General features: G+C 45.4%; 1 protein-coding gene across 5 annotated transcripts in view; it reads left to right on the plus strand.

Annotated features, from left to right (window-relative positions):
• LOC118368345 (formin-like) overlaps positions 1-22,161 on the plus strand; it is a 117,548-nt gene that overhangs the window by 91,668 nt on the left and 3,719 nt on the right. For 3 of the 5 annotated variants that reach the window (XM_052496894.1, XM_052496895.1, XM_052496891.1), the window contains 3 exons: positions 20,917-20,959; positions 21,057-21,724; positions 22,048-22,129. In XM_052496894.1, coding sequence (XP_052352854.1) covers positions 20,917-20,959; positions 21,057-21,170 — 157 coding nt within the window. In that variant the 3' untranslated portion in view covers positions 21,171-21,724; positions 22,048-22,129. The remainder of the gene's footprint in view (positions 1-20,916; positions 20,960-21,056; positions 21,725-22,047; positions 22,130-22,161) is intronic. The other 2 variants (XM_052496892.1, XM_052496893.1) reach the window with 2 other exon arrangements.

A 22,161-nucleotide genomic window follows, 5' to 3' on the forward strand; every position in this document is an offset into this window, starting at 1 on the left:
GTGATTTTTGCAATTCGTTCCAGTCATTGGCAGCAGAGAACTGGAAGGTAAGGTGGTCAAAGGAGGAATAGGCTTTGGGGGTGACCAGTGAAATATACCTGCTGGAGTGCATGCTACGGATGGGTGCTGCTATGGTGACCAGTGAGCTGAGATAAGGCGGGGCTTTACCTAGCAAAGACTTATAGATGACCTGGAGCCAGTGGGTTTGGCGACGAATATGAAGCGAGGGCCATCCTGGGAGGAGAGTTTACAGTCTAACCAGACACCTAGGTATTTGTAATTGTCCACGTATTATAAGTCAGAACCGTCCAGAGTAGTGATGCTGGACAGGTGGACAGGTGCGGGGCAGCGATCAGTTGAAGAGCATGCATTTAGTTTTACTTGCATTTAAGAGCAGTTGGAGGCCACGGAAGGGGAGTTGTATGGCATTGAAGCTTGTCTGGAGGTTTGTTAACACAGTGTCCAAAGAAGGGCCAGAAGTATACAGAATGGTGTCGTCTGCGTAGAGGTGGATCAGAGACTCACCAGCCAGCAGCAAGAAAGACATCATCGATGTACACAGAGAAAAGAGTCAGCTTGAGAATTGAACCCTGTGGCACCCCCATAGAGACTGCCAGAGGTCCGGACAACAGGCCCTTCAATTTGACACACTGAACTCTGTCTGAGAAGTAGTTGGTGTACCAGACGAGGCAGTCATTTGAGAAACCAAGGCTATTGAGTCTGCCGATAAGAATGTGCCGATAAGAGTCGAAAGCCTTGGCCAGGTCGATGAAGACGGCTGCACAGTATTGTCTTTTATCGATGGCGGTTTTGATTTTGTTTAGGACATTGAGTGTGGCTGAGGTGCACCCATATGACTAGCTCGGAAACCAGATTGCATAGCGGAGAGGGTACGGTGGGATTTGAAATGGTCGGTGATCTGTTTGTTAACTTGGCTAGGATAGATAGGATAGATATAGGTCTGTAACAGTTTGGGTCTAGAGTGTCTCCCCATTCTACATGGACTTTACAGTGTCCCAGAACTTTTTGGAGTTTGTGCTACAGGATGCAAATTTCTGTTTGAAGATAGCCATTGCTTTCCTAACTGTCTGTGTATATTGATTCCTAACTTCCCTGAAAAGTTGCAAACCGCGTGGGCTATTCGATGCTAATGCAGTACGCCACAGGATGTTTTTGTGCTGGTCAAGGGCAGTCAGGTCTGGAGTGAACCAAGAGCTATATTTGTTCCTGGTTCAAATTTTTATGAATGGGGCATGCTTATTTAAGATGGTGAGGAAAGCACTTTTAAAGAATAACCAGGCATCCTCTACTGACGGAATGAGGTCAATATCCTTCCAAGGTACCCGATTAGAAAGGCCTGCTCACTGAAGTATTTTAGGGAGTGTTTGACAGTGATGAGGGGTGGTCGTTTGAACGCAGACCCATTACGGACGCAGGCAATGAAGCAGTGATCGCTGAGATCCTGGTTGAAGACAGCAGAGGTGTATTTAGAGGGCAGGTTGGTCAGGATGATATCTATGAGGGTGCCCGTGTTTACCGATTTGGGGTTGTACCCGGTAGGTTCATTGATAATCATGTCAGCACAGGCAACAGCTGTTTACAGTCTTTCTTTAGTTTTTCATTCTTACTTTTCCCAATTCACTTAAACTATATTTCTTTATTTTCCATGGGCTTCACCAGAGTACACCCTAGTGGCTGGAATACAACTGTATTAAGCCACTTACAACAAACACCCCACTGCAAAAACTAAATGTTGTCACAAACATTTCACTGGCCTCAAAACAAAGAGAAGATGTAAGTATTGTTCATGAGAACAACGGAGAAAACTGGCCTAACAGTCATATAACTATCTAGACATGTCCAGTCTGCCTTTATGGGCAAAGATGCAACCCCCACTGATAATAAAACATTATCACACTGTGATTAGTAGGTAAACGAGAAAAGGTAAACAATAAAATATATACACATCAGAACATCTCTAGTTGGTATCCTGATCAGAGCTTGTCAGCCCTAAAGTGTTATAGGTTAGAATGTCTCTGGGCCTTCTCTGCCGGGCTGAACGGCAGGTCAAGGTCATGGGTGACCCCAATGAATCAGTGTCAACTTCATCATGAGATGATTGAGTCTCTGAGCCCTCAGCTGTTTCCATATTTACCTGTCCTCTCCAGGCTCTCTCTGAGGACTGGCTGGCACTCCTTCACAGTGAAGTTTCTATCAGCCTGACCCTGTTTCCCCAATATTATCTGATACTAGTTGTGTGCTACTCTGTCTGCTCTCTTCATCCCTATGTGGCCTATTGATGAATACCAGATAAGAATCCTCATCTGAGCTCTCAGACTCAGCGCTCTCCCCATTTTGCTGCTTTTGCTGGGGTGGTTCCCTTCTCCACAGACCTCTATGGGGTGTTTCAACAGGTTCCTCAAAGGGTAGAGAATTACATGACATGAGCATATTGCGATGCAGAACTCATTTTCTTCTGATCGTAGTGGGCTTTTCCCTTTGCTGTTGATATCTCCATGTTTCTACTGGCGATGTCATAGGCTTCAGCCATCTGTTGCTGCCACTTCTTAGCATAATCCTGGTATGATTTCTCCTGTTCCTTTATCTGTAACCCAAAGACAAGGTCAACAGGTAGCAGTGGAGCCCTTCCAAGTAGCAGGAAATACGGTGAGAACCCAGTAGCATCACTAGTAGTACAATTATATGCATGAATGACCTTGTTCAGATAATCACCCCAGTTGGCCTTTTTCTCTTCATCTCGTGTGCGCAACATTGAGAACAGTGTACGGTTAAATCTCTCCACCGGATTCCCATGTGGATGATATGGAGAGGTTCTGGAATAGGCTATTCCCGTACAGTTATGCAAGGCTCTGAATAACTGATTTTCAAACTCTCTTCCCTGATTATGATGGATTTTTGACACAAAGCCAAACTTTGTGGGAAAAATCATCAAAAAGCTTTTTTTTGCTGCAGTTTCTCCTGACATATTTCTGGTGGGGTAGGCTTGTGCACATTTTGTAAAGTTAACGAAAATATCTAAAAATGTACTCGTAGCCCCCTCTGCTTTTCTCCAAATGCACATAGTCAATTGAAATCATCTCGAAAGGAGCTGTAACTCGTACATGTTGCATTGGGGCCCGAGTTATTACACTGGTTTTCTTTTGTTTGATACACTTACACACTTTGGTGATAAACTGTTCAATGCCATGTTGCATGCGCGGCCAATAAAAGCGTCCTCGTGCTAAGTTCAACACTCTTTCTGTTCCTAGATGGGCCATTTCACTGTGTAAGTACCCTTAAATCAGTGTTCTATCCTGACTTGGTACCACCACTTGTGTCCTTTTTGCCGTTTTCCTTTGTAATAATCCATCTGGTGAGACATGGAGCCTGTTCCACTCTTGCAGTAACTGTTTTCCTTTGTAATAATCCATCTGGTGAGACATGGAGCCTGTTCCACTCTTGCAGTAACTGTTTGACTGTATGACTCTTGTTGACATTCTGTTGGTTTAGGCTTAGTCCTTTGACATTTCAGTTCCAAGATTCTCCATACAGCCGCATCCTTTAACTGAGCCTGCATAATATCGAGTGGAGACAGTCGGTCTGTAACTGTCCCCACCCCCCACCATGACAGCTCATCTTGCACTGATGGCCTTAGTGTGACCGTGGAGATCCACGTTACACAGTCATTCTGTTGTGTCTGAACATTATTGAGTGTTGCTTTTACCATTTCAAGTGAGTGTTTCTCTGTGCATTCTTCCATGTAATGTTCAGCATGCAAAGGAGAGCGTGACAGAAAGTCTGCGTCAGTGTTTACCTTTCCAGGACGATACTTCAGTGTGAGATTAAAGTCAGAAAGCTCTGCCACGCAGCAATGACCGGTGGCATTCAGTCTTGCTGTAGTTAGTACATATGTCAATGGGTTATTATCACATTGTCACAGAGGGAGAATAAAACAGGTCATCTCGGAACCGCTCAGCACCTGCCCTTTTGAGGGCCAAGAATTCCAGTTTCCCTGGGTGAAGGTGATAGTTTCTCTCTGCTTGAGTCAGGGTGCGGGAGCCATATCCAATGAATCTCAGTTTGCCACTTTGTCGTTGGTATAACACCCCTCCCAATTCCTCTTCGGAGGCATCAACATGCAGGATAAAAGGGTCCTTGAAATCTGGGTAAGCAAGCACAGGTGGATTAGTCAACACACTCACCAAGTGTTCTAATGCTCTCTGGTGGGCATCCTCCCATATAACTTTCTGGTGGGGCAGAGCCTGTCCCGACTGCATAGCTACCTTGGTCCTTCATTTCCCAGATGCTGGGGTCTCCGACTTTACTGCTAGTAAGTCATAGAGACATTTAGCATGTTGTGAAAAGGTCTGTACATAACCCCTATAGTACCCTAGAAACCCCAGTAGTTTCCTCAGCTCTCTCACGTTTGTTGGTGGCCTGTTTACCAGTTCTTGCACTGCTACAATTAAATAACGGACCTCATTCTTGAATAGGTCACACTTATCAGCCCTGAGTTTAATACCCCATTTCCTTTGCTGTCTGAGTACCTGACGGACATCTTCCACATGTTGTTCAAATGACTGACTAAAAGTAAGAACGTCATCCAAATATGGTATACAGATATACAGATCTCTTATCCCCTCTAAACTTTCCTCCATGCTTCATTGGAAGGCAGAGGGACTGTTTGAGAAGCCAATGGGAATTCTATTCCTTTCATATAAAGCCCAAGGGGTGCTGAAGGCAGTGTATTTTCTGGACTCCTCTCCCACAAAGCCTTGGTGGCATGCCTTTCCTTGATCTAAAACTGTAAACCATGAATTCCCTCCCAAACCATCAAGTATTTCCTGTATACGGGGGTATGGGATGCCTGTCCGGAACAGTCTTCTTGTTCAATCCCCTGTAATCAACACAAAGTATTAAACTCCCATCCTTTTTCCGTACATAGACCAGAGGTGATGCGTATGATGAAGTTGACTTCCTGATTAAGTTTTTTTTCAGGAGCCCCTGAAGGTGGCTTTTCACCTCAGCATACAAGGGGCAAGGCACACTGTTGTATCTCTTTGCCAATGTTATCTCCATTCTGAGATTTTCAATACACCCTATGTCCATGTCATCTTTGGCGAAAACAGCTGATTCCTCTCTGAGCATCCGTTTGACTAATTCTTGTTGCTCTTGGCTCAAGTGCTGAACCTCTACAGGAGGGTCCCACCACTCTATTTGACCGTTGACAGGGCCAGGCTCCGGTGGGGATCTGTCCTGAACCTGTGCTACAGTAACCTTTTCTCCACTGGGCACATGAACTGGGTGACATGCTACTACTCTCTGTAATGTCCCTATCAATGTTTGTCTTGGTAAGGTAATGTCATGTTTGGTAGCATTCACTACTGCAATGTCAACTTTTCGAGATGGCCATATTGATGTTTTCACAACCTGACTTTGTAGGTCCAGGCCCCAGATCACTCTCACGTCCGGTTCAAATAACACAATTTCATAATTTAAGGGAGCCCCTCTTGGGATACAGTGATGAATCCATTTTGTTTGTCCACCTGGAATGACAACGTCACGTCTGCCTGCTGGAAGCAAGCATTCCTCCGTGTACTCTGAGTGCTGAAGCAGATTGAGTAGTCTTTCCTTGTCCTAGCTTAAGTGCATTTCTAAGCATCTTTACTGTATACATCAGCTCTGAGGGCTCCTTGTTACTTTTTGTTTGAACTATTTCTTCAATTACATTAAACCCAACGATTGATTTCTCCAGTCTTTCATTTGTAACTAATATCGGAATCCTCAACTGTTTTCCTGCAATGACCTCAGCTTTGGAATCAAGCAAACTTAAGCAAATGTCCATCCAACCCAGAAAGGGAATTTCAGTGCCATTGGCTGCCCTCAGATCCAGTTTCTTTGCATTGCCCATGATTTCTGCCTGTGGTCTAATTTGTGTGCGTGGCAAATGACATTTTCTCCATTCCTAACTTATGATGGATACCTGAGCCCCTGTGTCCCATAGTGCTAGAGTCTTTACACCCTCCATATAACACCACACTTGAATTTTGTTTTTACCAATGAGCTGTGCTATATTACAATGTCCTGTGGTGGCTGGGGTAGTTGGCACCCACTCTCTCTGTGTCATGGGACAAGGGGAGTTGTGGTCAGTCTTGCTGTTTTCGGACTGTGGTCTGTGAGGGCTCTGCCTGTGCACATTCCTCTCCGCTATCCCCGTTACCCTCACTCTGTACTGCGTTCACTCGTGTGGGTGTGAACTTACGGGAAATCCTGGCCTTTTGCATGCGTTCGCTTTCATTGCCCTGGGCAATTAGCATTTTCTCAAGCAACAGTTCCTCACTGGTGTTAATATTTTGGAGATGCACTCTCATATCTGCCCTGACATTATCATTTGTTAATCCTGTAACAATGGCCTGCAGACATTCTAACTCTGTGCCATATTTCAGTCCTGATTGGGCAAAGGGCTGAGGCTGATAACACTTTCTGACTCAAGTCAAAGACTCGGACTAGGAAGTCCGAGGCAGACTCTCTCGGCTCTCGTGTTGCTTTAGTCAACTTGTGATACAGTTCAGTAGCATCCTTCTCTGCATAATGTGTCCTCAAGATTTGCCTTAGTGTATAGAGTGTCATGTCTGTTTTTCCCTCCAGTTAACTCCTCATTAAGCCCTGGGCTCACAGCTCTGATTACTGCTTCTATCATTTCTAATTCATGGTACCCTTTTCTCCATCCATTTTCAATCTGATGTTCTTGGCTGCTGAAGTTGAGCTTATCTTTTTGATTCTGATCTCCGATCTGTCCATGAATTTTAAAGTCTTTATAACTGGACATACTCACTCTATTCTCTCTCTGTGGCTGGTGCCTTTCTGTAGCTGAGACCACTTCTCGGCTGGGCTGAGGAGCCCCTCCCTCTTCTCCCATCTCTCCGCTGGGTTCGCTGTCCACTTGCCTCGTTGGCGCTGACTGGCTGGGACTTGTAGGCAGACTTTTCACAGTATCCTCAGAGTCCGATATTCCTTTGATTTCGTCTTTCAGTTGAAGCAGCCAAGACACTCCCTCATCCTCTGATTCCATTAAATCCTCCATCAATTTGCGCCGCAAAGCTTGATGGCAATTTCCTTTTACTTCAGAGTCATCTACTATTCCACAACGTACACACAAGTGCCGTAAATTGTTTGCAGTTAAAATCCATAAACTCTGTTCCATTTCATCCAACAACGTTTCCCTCTCTCGACTCATATTGTCCTACTCGTGGCAACAACGACAATGCAGGCAATGGCAAGATAGCTGCACTTGATTAGGTGGTTAGCCTGCTAATGATAGCTAGCTAGCTACTCTCCCAATGTCTCTCACTCGTTGTTCGTTCAAGGAATATGGGCCAGTGCTCACATGAAAATAAATCTTAGCGGCGCCTCCAAATTTGTTTACCCTTCCAATGAGCTTATCATATAAACTACAACGCGAAAAGTACGGTTTACGGCACTTTTAATCATGTCAGCACAGGTAAGAGCCGTTAACAGTCTTTTTTTAGCTTTTCCTTCTTACTCTTCCCAATTCACTTACACTATATTTCTTTATTTCCCATGGGCTTCACTAGAGCACCCCCTAGTGGCTGGAATGCAACCGTATTAAGCCCCTTACATAAGCGGCAACGTTGAGACACTTGTTTATGGAAAGGTTGATTTTTAGAAGTAGAAGCTCGAATTGTTTGGGTACAGACCTGGATACTATGACAGGCTATCTCTGCAGTAGATTGCAACTCCGCCCCCTTTGGCAGTTCTATCTTGTTGGAAAATGTTATAGTTAGGAATGGAAATTTCAGGATTTTTGGTGGCCTTCCTAAGCCAGGATTCAGACACGGCTAGGACATCTGGGTTGGCAGAGTGTGCTAAAGCAGTGAGTAAAACAAACTTAGGGAGGAGGCTTCTAATGTTAACATGAATGAAACCAAGGTTTTTACGGTTACAGAAGTCAACAAATGAGAGCGCCTGGAGAATGGGAGTGGAGAAAGGCACTGCAGGGCCAGGATTAAACTCTACATCACCAGAGGAACAGAGGAGGAGTACGATAAGGGTACGCTAACGGCTATAAGAACTGGTTGTCTAGTGCGTTCGGAACAGAGAGTAAAAGGAGCAGGTTTCTGGGCATGGAAGAATAGATTCAAGGCATAATGTACAGACAAAGGTATGGTAGGATGTGAATATAGTGGAGGTAAACCTAGGCATTGAGTGACGATGAGAGAGGTTTTGTCTCTAGGGACATCATTTAGACAAGGTGAGGTCACTGCATGTGTGGGAGGTGAACCAAAATGGCTAGCTAAGGCATATTGAGCAGGGCTGGAGGCTCTACAGTGAAATATGACAATAATCACTAACCAAAACAGCAATGGACAAGACATGTTGACATTAGGGAGAGGCATGCGAAGCCGAGTGTTCATAGGGACCAGTGGGAAGCTAGGCAATCTGGAGACACGGCGATTCATACAGCTAGCAGAAGGGCCTTAAGGGGACTTCGCAACGGAAGAAGTCTGTTGTAGCCCCCTCAGGCAATTACATGTTGGATCAGCAGGGCTACATGTAGGCAGTAAAAGGGTCCAGGCCAATTGGCAAAATAGGTATTGTAGCCCAAGAAATTGGCAGATGGTCATCTTCAGCTAACAGTCCGATATGCTCTAGACAGCTAGTGGGCCGTGGTTAGCAGGCTAGCAGATGGACCTTCAGGGGACATCGCGACGGAGGAGCCTGTTGAAACCCCTCGGGCAGATTACATCGGTAGACCAGTCGTGATGGAATCGGCGGGGCTCCGTGTTGGCAGTAAAAGGGGTCCAGGCCAATTGGCAAAATATGTATTGTAGCCCAAGGAGTGGCTGATGGACCTCTTTAGCTAGCCAGGAGATGGGCCTCGCACAAGGCTTGTTCCAGGCTCACTGGTGCTTGCTTCGGGACAGAGACATTAGCCAGGGGGTAGCCACTCAGATAGCATCTAGCTTGCTGCGATGATCCAGGTGAAAAGGATCAGAGCTTGCGGTAGGAAACCGGAGATGTGGAGAAAAAGCAGTCCGGTATGCTCTGGGTTGAATCACGCTGTGCAGACTGGCAGGAGTTGACTGGGCTAAGGTTAGCTGATGACTGCTAGCAGTGGCTAACTGACTACTAGCTAGTAGCTAGTTAGCTGGCTAGCTTCCGTTGGAGGTTCCGGTTCTAAAGTATAGAAAATAGCAGATCCATGCCACATTGGGTGAGGCGAGTTGCAGGAGAATATGTTGAAACTGAGGTTCAAAATAAAAAAATATATACAAAATATTTACAAAGGAGAAAAAAACATATATACACGGGACACAACAAGACAAAGACAAAGACAAAGACCTCTGATCTGCTACGCCATCTTGGAAGTGAAGCTGAGGCATAGGCGCCTATCGATCTTGCTGAGGTATGGAAACCCCTTGAGCCAGCTAAGGCAGGAGAACCCGTCGAGTCCACCGAGGCATGGGAATCCGACAAACCTGCTGTGGCCTCCCAGGTAGCTCTGGTTCTGACACCCTGACCCGATTCCCCTCCAATACAATAAAATAAAATAAAATACTCCCTGATGATTCCCTTTGGTGAGGCGTCATTCTGTAATTAGTTGGGATGCAAGTTCAGGGAGTGAGTGTTTTAATAAAATAAATGAAACACGAACAACGCACAGACATGAAACTGAAACAGAAACAATGACGCCTGGGGAAGGAACCAAAGGGAGTGACATATAAAGGGCAGGTAATCAAGGAGGTGATGGAGTCCAGGTGAGTGTCATTATGCGCTGATTCGTGTAATTATGCGCTGATTCGTGTGCGCCATAACGAGCAGCCTGGTGACCTAGAGGCCAGAGAGGGAGCACACGTGACTATTCCCTTATCCAAATGGATTACTTATTTACCTATGTCACGCTGTATAATGATAGCGCAGGAATGCGTAATAGGGTTTTTTATTTTCTCCACCCAAACAAAAGAGCGAGGTGTAAAACCTCTAAATAATACACGGGACGAGACCCATAAAACAAGTGCACAATAACATGTAGCATGGAAGCCAATACAACAGCACGGGTACTCACAAGACCAACGGACATGGTAACAATAACCGACAAGGATAATGGGGAACAGAGGGCACATACAATTGAAGTCGGAAGTTTACATACACTTTGGTTGGAGTCATTAAAACTTGTTTTTCAACCACTCCACAAATTTCTTGTTAAGAAATTATAGTTTTGACAAGTCGGTTAGGACATCTACTTTGTGCATGACACAAGTAATTTTTCCAACAAATACAGACAGATTATTTCACATATAATTTACTGTATCACAATTTCAGTGGGTTAGAGGTTTTACATACACTAAGTTGACTGTGCCTTTAAACAGCTTGGAAAATTCCAGAAAATTAAGTCATAGCTATAGAAGCTTCTGATAGGCTATTTTACATCATTTGACTCAATTGGGGGTGTACCTGTGGATGTATTTTAAGGCCTACCTTCAAACTCAGTGCCTCTTTTCTTGACATCATGGGAAAATCTAAAAAAATCAGCCATGACCTCAGAAAAGAATTGTAGACCTCCACAAGTCTGATTCATCCTTGGGAGCAATTTACAAATGCCTGAAGGTACCACGTTCATCTGTACAACCAATAGTACGCAAGTATAAACACCATGGGACCATGCAGCCGTCATACCGCTCAGGAAGGAGAGGCGTTCTGTCTCCTAGAGATGAATGTACTTTGGTGTGAAAAGTGCAAATCACTCCCAGAACAACAGCAAAGGAACTTGTGAAGATGCTGGAGGAAACATGTACAAATGTATATATATCCACAGTAAAACAAGTCCTATATCGACATAACCTGAAAGGCCGCTCAGCAAGGAAGAAGCCACTGCTCCAAAACCGCCATAAAAAGCCAGACTACGGGTTGCAACTGCACATGGGGACAAAGATCATACTTTTTGGAGAAATGTCCTCTGGTCTGATGAAACAAAAATAGAACTGTTTGGCCATAATGACCATCGTTATGTTTGGAGGAAAAAGGGGTGAGGCTTGCAAGCCGAAGAACACCATCCCAACCGTGAAGAATGGGGGTGACAGCATCATGTCATGGGGGTGCTTTGCTGCAGGAGGGACTGGTGCACTTCACAAAATAGATGGCGTCATGAGGGAGGAAAATTATGTGGATATATTGAAGCAACATCTCAAGACATTTATTTAACCTGGCAAGTCAGTTAAGAACAAATTCTTATTTTCAATGATGGCCAAGGAACAGGGGGTTAACTGCCTGTTCAGGGGCAGAACGACAGATCTGCGTAGCGTTTCAATCGGTTACGTCACTTGCTCTGAGACCTTGAAGTAGTAGTTCCCCTTGCTCTGCAAGGGCCGCGGCTTTTGTGGAGCGATGGGTAACGATGCTTCGTGGGTGACTGTTGTTGATGTGTGCAGAAGGTCCCTGGTTCGCGCCCGGGTATGGGCGAGGGGACGGTTTAAAATTATACTGTTACACATACTCAGGCCAAAGGTAGAAAATCCACCCACTCCCCTGACTGGTCTTGACAGTAACACCCCAGGAACCTGCCCACTACCTGATTGACCCGCTTTCTATTTGCGTGAGGTGAACTGAGGTCCACAGTCTGACACAATGTCCTCCAGGGTCCCGTAGTGCCGGGTCCCGTCCGCCTTCACACTCTTCGAGCCTGGCATATAAGAAATTGTGAATTGGAACCTGGCGAAGAATAGAGCCCACCTGGCCTGTCTTGGGTTTAGCCTCTTCGCTGTCCTGATGTACTCCAGGTTGCGGTGGTCCGTCCACACCAGGAAAGGGTGTTTGGACCGCTGCAGCCAGTGCCTCCACGGCTTCAGAGCCTTCTTGACCGCCAAGAGTTCCCGGTCCCCTACGTCATAGTTCCTCTAGGCGGGGCTCAGCTGCTTGGAGTAGAAGTAGCAGAGCCGCAGCTGTGGAGGGGTTCCGGTGTGCTGGGACAGCACTGCACCGACTCCTCCTTCGGAGCCATCCACCTCGTCAATGAAGGGAAGTGAGGGGTCAGGATGTGCCAGCATGGGAGCAGTGGTGAAGTGTGTCTTCAGTGTCTCGAATGCCCTCTCCGCCTCCGCTGTCCAACAAAGCCACTGTGGACCTCCTCTCAGCAGGGAGGTAAGAGGCGCGACCACTTTGCTGAAGCCTCGGATGAACCTCTGGAAATAGTTGGCAAACCCCAGGAATCGCCGGAATGCTTTCACGGAGTTGGGGATGGGCCATGACCTGACTGCGCTGATGCGTTGCTCCTCCATCTCCACTCCCTCCGTGGATATGAGGTAGCCTCAAAGGGACACTGGCTGCTGGAAAATCAAACACTTCTCTTGTTTAACATATAGGTTATGCTCCAACAGTCTTGCCATCAAAGACCTGACTAACGAGACATGCTGGGCGCGATCAGCAGAATAGACCAAAATGTTGTCGATATAAACCACTACTAGTGGTCCCGTGATACTCGTAATTGCCCGTGGTCGTGGAAAAGGCTGTTTTCCATTCGTCGCCTTCACGAATGCGCACCATATTGTAGGCGCTCCTCAAGTCCAGTTTCGTGAAGTACTGAGCCCCGTGCATTTGTTCGATGATGGTTGGGATGAGGGGTAAAGGATAGCTGAACTTAACTTTGGCTTTATTCAGAGTTCGATAATCAATGCAGGGGCGCAGTCCCCAATCTTTCTTTTTAACAAAAAAGAAGCTTGAGGATGCTGGTGACGCAGAGGGGCTGATAAAACCCTGCTGGAGACTCTCCTGTACATAGGTCTCCATGGCCTCGGTCTCCGCATAGGAGAGGGGATAGACGTGTCCTCTCGTGGGGGCTGTGTCAGACAGTGGGTCAATGGCACAGTCCCAGGGGCGATGGGGAGGCAGGCGTGTAGCTTGGGTCTTAGGGAAAACCCGGTGCAGATCCTGGTATTCTTCTGGTAACTCCACTTGAGGGACGTGGTCCGGACTTTCCACCATAGTGGTGTTGACAGACACTGCGAGACACCTCCCCTGACACTCCTGCGAACAATCCAGTAGTCTCCTCTCGGCCCTCCACAGGATGATCAAACACCGAACAGAAGAGGAGGGTGAATCGCTTGTAAGACTCGACCTCGGGTCCGCCCATTTCCCAGACCGTGGCACCCCAGTCCAGGGCCGGTCCGGTCAGTGCCGAGATGACGGTGTCAACCCCGTTTCTCCCAGAGACAGCCTCGGCGTAGTGAGCGAGGTACAGGTCGCATTGCAGTAGGAATCCCTTGCATCTCGCTATGCGCGCCGTCAAAGCGCTAGCAAATAGCGGGTGAATAGCATGCTATTCTCATGCTTACGGTCAAGGTCAAAATACGCATTGAGAGAAAAGTGCAATAAAAGGGAATTCCATTTACCTGCACTAAACTCAGGTTGAAATCGGGCCCTTATTGAATATGGGAGATATTGTTGATATTGATGAGGTTCTACAGAACCCTGATTTACAGACCTTTACAGACCTTTACAGACCTCTATATCAAGCGCTGTCAGAGGAAGGCCTGAAAAATTGCCAAAGGCTCCAGCTACCCAAGCCATAGACTGTTCACTATGCTACCGTCCAGCAAACACTACCGGAGCATCGGCCGAGACAGATTCTTCCCCAAAGCCATAAGACTGCTAAATATCTATAAGACTGTTATGCACACTCAGAAGACTATATACAGTGGGGAGAACAAGTATTTGAAACACTGCCAATTTTGCAGGTTTTCCTACTTACAAAGCATGTGGAGGTCTGTAATTTTTATCATATGTACAATTCAACTGTGAGAGACGAAATCTAAAACAAAAATTGAGAAAATCACATTGGATGATTTTTAAGTAATTAATTAGCATTGTATTGCATGACATAAGTATTTGATACAACGGAAAAGCAGAACTTAATATTTGGTACAGAAACGTTTGTTTGCAATTACAGAGATCATACGTTTCCTGTAGTTCTTGACCAGGTTTGCACACACCGCAGTAGGGATTTTGGCCCACTCCTCCATACAGACCTTCTCCAGATCCTTCAGGTTTCGGGGCTGTCGCTGGGCAATATGGACTTTCAGCTCCCTCCAAAGATTTTCTATTGGGTTCAAGTCTGGAGACTGGCTAGACCACTCCAGGACCTTGAGATGCTTCTTACGGAGCCACTCCTTAGTTGCCCTGGCTGTGTGTTTCGGGTCGTTGTCATGCTGGAAGACCCAGCCACGACCCATCTTCAATGTTCTTACTGAGGGAAGGAGGTTGTTGGCCAAGATCTCGCGATACATGGCCCCATCCATCCTCCCCTCAATACGGTGCAGTCGTCCTGTCCCCTTTGCCGAAAAGCATCCCCAAAGAATGATATTTCCACCTCCATGCTTCACGGTTGGGATGGTGTTCTTGGGGTTGTACTCATCCTTCTTCTTCCTCCAAACACAGACCACATGACCTTCTCCCATTCCTCCTCTGGATCTTCCAGCTGGTCATTGGCAAACTTCAGACGGGCCTGGACATGTGCTGGCTTGAGCAGGGGGACCTTGCGTGCGCTGCAGGATTTTAATCCATGACGGCATAGTGTGTTACTAATGGTTTTCTTTGAGACTGTGGTCCCAGCTCTCTTCAGGTCATTGACCAGGTCCTGCCGTGTAGTTCTGGGCTGATCCCTCACCCTCCTCATGATCATTGATGCCCCACGAGGTGAGATCTTGCATGGAGCCCCAGACCAAGGGTGATTGACCGTCATCTTGAACTTCTTCCATTTTCTAATAATTGCGCCAACAGTTGTTGCCTTCTCACCAAGCTGCTTGCCTATTGTCCTGTAGCCCATCCCAGCCTTGTGCAGGTCTACAATTTACCCCTGATGTCCTTACACAGCTCTCTGATATTGGCCATTGTGGAGAGGTTGGAGTATGTTTGATTGAGTGTGTGGACAGGTGTCTTTTATACAGGTAACGAGTTCAAACAGGTGCAGTTAATACAGGTAATGAGTGGAGAACAGGAGGGCTTCTTAAAGAAAAACTAACAGGTCTGTGAGAGACAGAATTCTTACTGGTTGGAAGGTGATCAAATACTTATGTCATGCAATAAAATGCAAATTAATTACTTAAAAATCATACAATGTGATTTTCTGGATTTTTGTTTTAGATTCCATCTCTCACAGTTGAAGTGTACTTATGATTAAAAAATACAGACCTCTACATGCTTTGTAAGTAGGAAAACCTGCAAAACTGGCAGTGTATCAAATACTTGTTCTCCCCACTGTATATATATATACAAACACTCACTCACACACACTACACTGACACTCTCAAACAAAACCCATACACATCCACATCCACTGCATACGCACACACACATACACACACTTTTACACTCAAATGCTGCTACTACTCTGTTGTTTATTTGACTCTTATTATTATCTATCCTGATGCCTACCAACTGGGCACACCACATCATTTCATTGTGGATAATTGGGTAATATTTGGTTGAGACGTTGATCAATGAGATTACAACCTATGTTCACTCAGTCAAAAAGACAGCCAAAAGCCGGTGCAAGTGATCAATGCCGTTCAAGATTCTGCGTAGCTTGCGACAGTAATTGTGAAAATCTCCACTGACCTGCAACAGCCTATGCTTTTTATCTTGAACAGGCATGCTTTATAGGATTACATAAGAAGAAATGTATAGTTACATTAACATCAATGTGGCCATGGATGTGTTACTCATTTTAAAATTGAATGTTACAATAGTTTGTAAGATAGCCTTAAAAAATGATCTAGCAATTTGTATACGATTTAGGAAGTAGTTATGAAAGTAGCGCTCACGGGCCAAAAGTGGTCCCTTAAAATTGTGTACTACATCACATTACACATTAGGTATTACTCCAACAGTGCAGCAATACTTAACCATACAAAACAATAAACACAAATCCACAAATATTTAAGGAATTAAGAAATATCAGAACGTGCAATGTCAGAGTCCGGAATATAAATATATACAGTACCCGTCAAAAGTTTGGACACACCTTGTAACGTCTGCTTCAAACTCACATTCTCAAACACATAGATGCCCTGAACGCAATCACCTGAATTCTGATCACCTGTTCACACACCTGTATGTCATTTACACACACTATTTACTTCAGTTCTTTGCACCCCATAATTGTGAGGTATTGTTTGTTTTGATACACGTTCTATTCAGAGCCCTGTTTATTTCCATATTAGTCCACCCGTGTATCGTAGTTTTTGTCCATCCTTACTAACGACGCCTTTTTGCCTATTCCCTGCCTGTACGTTTGCCTATCAGATTTCCTGTCATCAACCTCTTGCCTGATCTCCCGGACTACGTTATGAGCCTTTTCCCTGCCTGTACTGTTACCTTTTTGGAGTCCCTGTGTATGACCTTCTGACTGTCCCTGGACCCATCTACCTGCTGCGCCCTGCGCTTGAAACCAGCACTCTGTCTGTCTCCCATTGTACTCATTACACACCTACTCATTTAAGGGTTTTTCTTTATTTTTACTATTTTCTACATTTTATAATGATAGTGAAGACATCAGAACTATGAAATAACACATGGAATCATGTAGTAACCAAAAAGAAGTGTTTAAACAAATTCAAATATATTTTAGATTCTTCAATGTAGTCAACCTTTGCCTTCATGACAGCTTTGCACACTCTTGGCATATTTATAAAAATGTAAAACCTGAAATATCACATTTACATAACCTTTCTAGAGCAGGGGTTCCACTAGCGGAACACCTCGACAACATTCTGCTGAAAAGGCAGTGCGCAAAATTCAAAGTTTTTTTTTGAAATATGTAACTTTCACACATTAACAAGTCCAATGCAGCAAATGAAAGAAAAACATCTTGTTAATCTACCCATCGTGTCCGATTTAAAATATGCTTTACAGCTAAAGCACAACATATGATTATGTTAGATCACCTCCAAGTCGAAAAAACACACAGCCATTTTTCCAGCCAAAGATAGGAGTCACAAAAAGAAGAAATAAAGTGCATATTTATTTCCAAAAATCTCAGTTTACATTGGCGCCTTACGTGCAGTAATGTTTTGATTCCAAAACATCTGGGGATTTTAGTAGGAATACTCATAATAAACATTGATAAAAGATACTAGTGTTATTCACTCATTCATTCATTAATGCAACCGCTGTGTCAGATTTCAAAAAAACTTTATGGAAAAATTATAATCTGAAAACGGCGCTCAGAACCCAAAACAGCCAGAGTAATAGCCGCCATTTTGGAATCAACAAAGTAAGAAACAACACCATAAATATTCACTTACATTTGATGATCTTCATCAGAAGGCACTCCCAGGAATCCCAGGTCGACAATAAATGACTGATTTGTTCCTTAAAGTTCCATCATTTATGTCTAAATAGCCACTTGTTGTTAGCATGTTCAGCCCAGTAATCCATCTTCATGAGTATTCAGACCCTTTACTCAGTACTTTGGCAGAGATTACAGCCTCGAGTCTTCTTGGGTATGACGCTACAAGCTTGGCACACCTGGAGATTCTCCCATTCTTCTCTGCAGATCCTCTCAAGCTTTGTCCGGTTGGATGGGGAGCGTTGATGCACAGCTATTTTCCGGTCTCTCCAGAGATGTTGGATCGGGTTCAAGTCAGGGCTCTGGCCGGCCGCTCAAGGACATTCAGAGACTTGTCCCGAAGCCACTCCTGTGTTGCCTTGGCTGTGTTATTATGGTCGCTGTCCTGTTGGAAGGTGAACCTTCTCCCCAGTCTGAGGTCCTGAGCGCTCTGGAGCAGGTTTTCATCAAGGATCTCTCTGTACTTTGCTCCGTTCATCTTTCCTTCAATTCTGACTAGTCTCCCAGTCCCTGCCACTGAAGAACATCACCACAACATGATGCTGCCACCACCATGCTTCACCTTTGTTGATTATTCTGGTATTGTCAATTGATGAGATTTTCAATTTTGGCCCTTTTTCATCCCAGACTGATTGGGGAAAGGATGGTCTTAGAGCGTTTCGTCGGATGGTCTGCAAGTTCAAACCCCTGAGCTGACAAGGTACCAATCGGTCTTTTGGAACAAAGGCAGTTTAACCCACTGTTCCGGGCTGTCATTGAATAATAAGAATTTGTTCTTAATCTTGCCAGTTAAATAAAGGTAAAGTAACATTTACAGTTTTTTAAATTATGATCTTGTCTCAGGTTTTCCCATCTCCCCAAAGGGCTCTGGAGCTCTGGAGGTGAGTCATAGGGTTCTCCAAAACATCCTGACCAAGGCCCTTCTCCCTTAGCATCCAGTTTAACAAGGAAACCACCTGCAAATTTGTCGGAGGAAACACTGTTCATTTAAGAATGAAGGAAGCCTGCTGTGTTCTAGAGGGACCTTAAGCCCCTCCCCCAGAAATGTTTGGGTAACCCAGATGATGCTGGGCCAATTGTGCGATGCCCTATGGGACTCCAGGTCACTGCCGGTTGTGACACAGTAGTGACGCCGCAACACTGCGATGCAGAGCCTTAGACCGCTGCGCCACTTGGGAGGGCCGTAAAAAATAAATATGATCAACTTTAGAATACGGCTGTTACGTAACAAATGTGGAAAGGTTCTGGATACTTTCCAAATGCACTGTATTCGTGTTTTATTTTTTCATTTTTTTAACTTTGACATTGGAGTATTTTGTGTAGATCATTGAACAAAAATGACAGTTTAACCCATTTTAATCGCACTTTGTAACATAACAAAATGTTTAAAAAGTCAAGGGGTGTGAGTTCTTTCCAAAGTAACTGTATCTACCTCAAATACCGGGTACCCCTGTACATTGATTTGGTACTGGTACTCCCTGTATGTAGCTTAATTCTTGAGTATTTGATATTGCTCGTGTTACTCTTGTTCATTTATTTTTAGATATTGTTTTACTCATTTGGAAGGCCTCGTAAGCAAGAATTTCACAGTAACGTCTACACCCGTTGTATTCGGGATGTGACAAATAACATTTGATTTGTTTGTTCTTGTGTGTGTTTGCGCCATACGCACCACACATACAGAAAAGCCGGGCTAGCTATCTTTGAACTGGTGAGTTATGGAGTTAATGCTCTCCCAGCCATTCCATGGATCCATGTGCTCTCTCTTAATTGTTTACTAGGCAATCATGTCTCGTATTACCCACACCTGACTGTGCTTATGTACAATTAACTTTATTTTAAATACTGTTCGCACAACCATAAAACCCAAGTGTTTTTAAGACTAGCTCATTATCTCATGGACCCACTGTCATTCTCCCTGCTTTAACCGGTGGGTTTCACTGCCTACTAACTACAGAGTGGGATAACAGAACAGAGTGGGGCTGTGAGGGAGGATGAGGACTCTCTGTGCCACATACAGTAGTGCACAGGGGGGATACATACTGTGATGTGTACATGTTGCTGTTACAGTGCCAACAACTTCTGGATGGACTAAGGCTGATGTTAGCAAACTGACTCGTGAGTCAACAGACATCAAGAGGTTTTCTGTCTTAGACATGGTAGTGATGTGCCACATGGTCAGATACGTGATACAATTTACCAATAGCTTTATGGCTTCATGGTATACACTGAGTGTACAACTGAGTGAACATCTTCCTAATATTGAGTTGTACCCCATCAATTAGTCAGGGCATGGACTCTACAAGGTTTCTAAAGCATTCCACAGGGATGCTGGCCTATGTTGACTTCCCACAATTGTGTCAAGTTGGCTGGTAGTGGATCTCTTGTAATGACCGATGCTAGAGATGAGAAGCAGGTACAGGGAGTCAACATTTATTCAGGAACAGACAGGTAACAAAAAAAGGAACAGCGTCAGCACACGGGTAAACAACGACAAACAACAATTAATCCTGAAGCAGGGAACAGAGCAGGGAACCAGATAGATATAGGGGAGGTAATGACAGAGGTGATCGAGTCCAATAATCACTGATGCGCATGACGGGGGGAAGGCAGAGTTGCGCAATGATGTTGGCAGGAGTGCGTAATGCTGGGGAGCCTGGCACCTGACTGTGCTTAAGGAGAGGGAGCGGGGAGCAGGCGTGACAGTACCCCCCCTCCCCCATAGGGGCGCCACCCGGGATCCCACCTGGGCGTCATTCTCCCTGCTTTAACAGTTGGTTTCACCTGGTGAGCCGGCCGTGGCATGGACACTGGACAAGCCGGCTGGGCGTAAACGCCCGACAAACCGGCAGAGGCATGGGAGCCTGGCTAGCCTGCTGAGGCATAAGAACCCGACAATCCGGCTGGGGAGCGAAAGCCTATCAATCCCACTGAGGCATGGGAGCCCGATGATCGGGTGGAGGCGTAGCAGCCTGACGAGCCGGCTGGGCGTAAAACCCTACGATCCGGCTGGGGCCCGGCATGGGATGGGCTCCTTCCGAGCCAACCGGGGAAAGAACCTCTCGAGCAAGCTAGTGCGTGACAGCCTGACAAGCTGGCTTAGGCACCCCCGGTTCCATTGGTGGCGGCCCCCGGACCAGACGTCACCACCAACTGGAACGCCAGCACACCCCGATGCTGCGTATGATGTCTTCAGCATTCTGTAATGACCGACGCTGGAGATGAGAAGCAGGTACAGGGAGTCAACATTTATTCAGGAACAGACAGGTAACAAAACAGAAACAGGGTGAGCACACGGGTGAACAACGACAAACAACAAATAATGCTGAAGCAGGGAACCAGACAGATATAGGGGAGGTAATGACAAAGGTGATTGAGTCCAGGTGAGTCCAATAATCACTGATGCTAGTGACAGGGGAAAGGCAGATGTACATAATGATGGTGGCAGGAGAGCGTAATTCTGGGGAGCCTGGCGCCATCGAGCACCAGGGAAGGGGAGCAGGAGCAGGTGTGACATCTCTACTCCAAATAACTTGTTCCATCTCATCCCACAGATACTCAATTGGATTGAGATCTGGTGTCTGGGCAGGCCACTGCAGTAAGCTGAATTCATTGTCATGTTCGTGGAACCATTCCTTGACAATCCTAGCCTTGTAGTATGGGGCATTATCCTGCTGAATTTTTTTTTTTTGCAAATGGATACACTGCTGCCATAGAAGAGATGCACCTGATTGGCAATGATATTCAGATATACTGTGGCATTCAAACATTGCTCCACTTTCATCAAGGGGCCCAATGTGTGCCATGAAAACACACCACACACTGTCACACCGCCAGCCTGCAATGTTGACACGGGGCAAGATGGATACATGTACTCATAGTGTCATCTCCATACCCTAGTCCTCCCATCATTGTGAAACAGCAGGAACCGGGATTCATCAGACCAGGCAATGTTTTTCCAATTCTCCAGAGTCCTGTTTTTTTTTGTTCCTTAGCCACCTGCAACCCCAGTTTCTTGTGGAACTCTGTAAGGTTGTCGTTTGCCATACCCAATTCGTGTCAAGGTACGACCAGTTGTGCATTACTTTATGGGTCTTTGGGCACTAATGTTGAACTAGACTGTCAGTTGACTAACTGTAACCCGTCTGTTGCTCTGCACAATTCGTGTCAGCCTCCTCTGTCGTCTTTCATCAATAACCCATTTTCAACAACTGGCCTGCCATTGGCTGGATGTCCTTTGGGGTGGTGGACCATTCTTGATACACTCAAGAAACTGTTGAGTGTGAAAACCCCAGCAGCGTTGCAGTTCTTGACACACTCAAACTGGTGTGCTTGGCACCTACTACCATACCCCGTTCAAAGGTACTTAAATATTTTGTCTTGCCCATTCACCCTCTGAATGACACACTAACACAATCCATGTCTCAATTGTCTCAAGGCTTAAAAATCCTTCTTTAACCTGTCTCCTCTTCATCTACACTGATTGAAGTGGATTTAACAGGTGACATCAATAAGGGATCATAGCTTTCACCTGGATTCACCTGGTCAGTCTATGTCATGGAAAGAGCAGGTGTTCCTAGTGTTTTGTACACTCACTGTATGTACTACCCGCAAAGGTTATTTTAACCTGTATAGATCGAGACATTTTCCTGATATTATTGAGGTTAATGTTTCCTTTCTTCCAGGCTGAAGGAAGCACAGGAGAACATCAAAAAGATCACAGCTGAGAAGAGGGTGGAAACCAAGAAGATCAATGCCAACAGTCTGGTAAGAACTGGACTTCCATCAACCACCCTCAA

The sequence above is a fragment of the Oncorhynchus keta genome, chromosome 35 (genome assembly GCF_023373465.1).
Source record: "Oncorhynchus keta strain PuntledgeMale-10-30-2019 chromosome 35, Oket_V2, whole genome shotgun sequence".
NCBI lineage: Eukaryota > Metazoa > Chordata > Actinopteri > Salmoniformes > Salmonidae > Oncorhynchus > Oncorhynchus keta.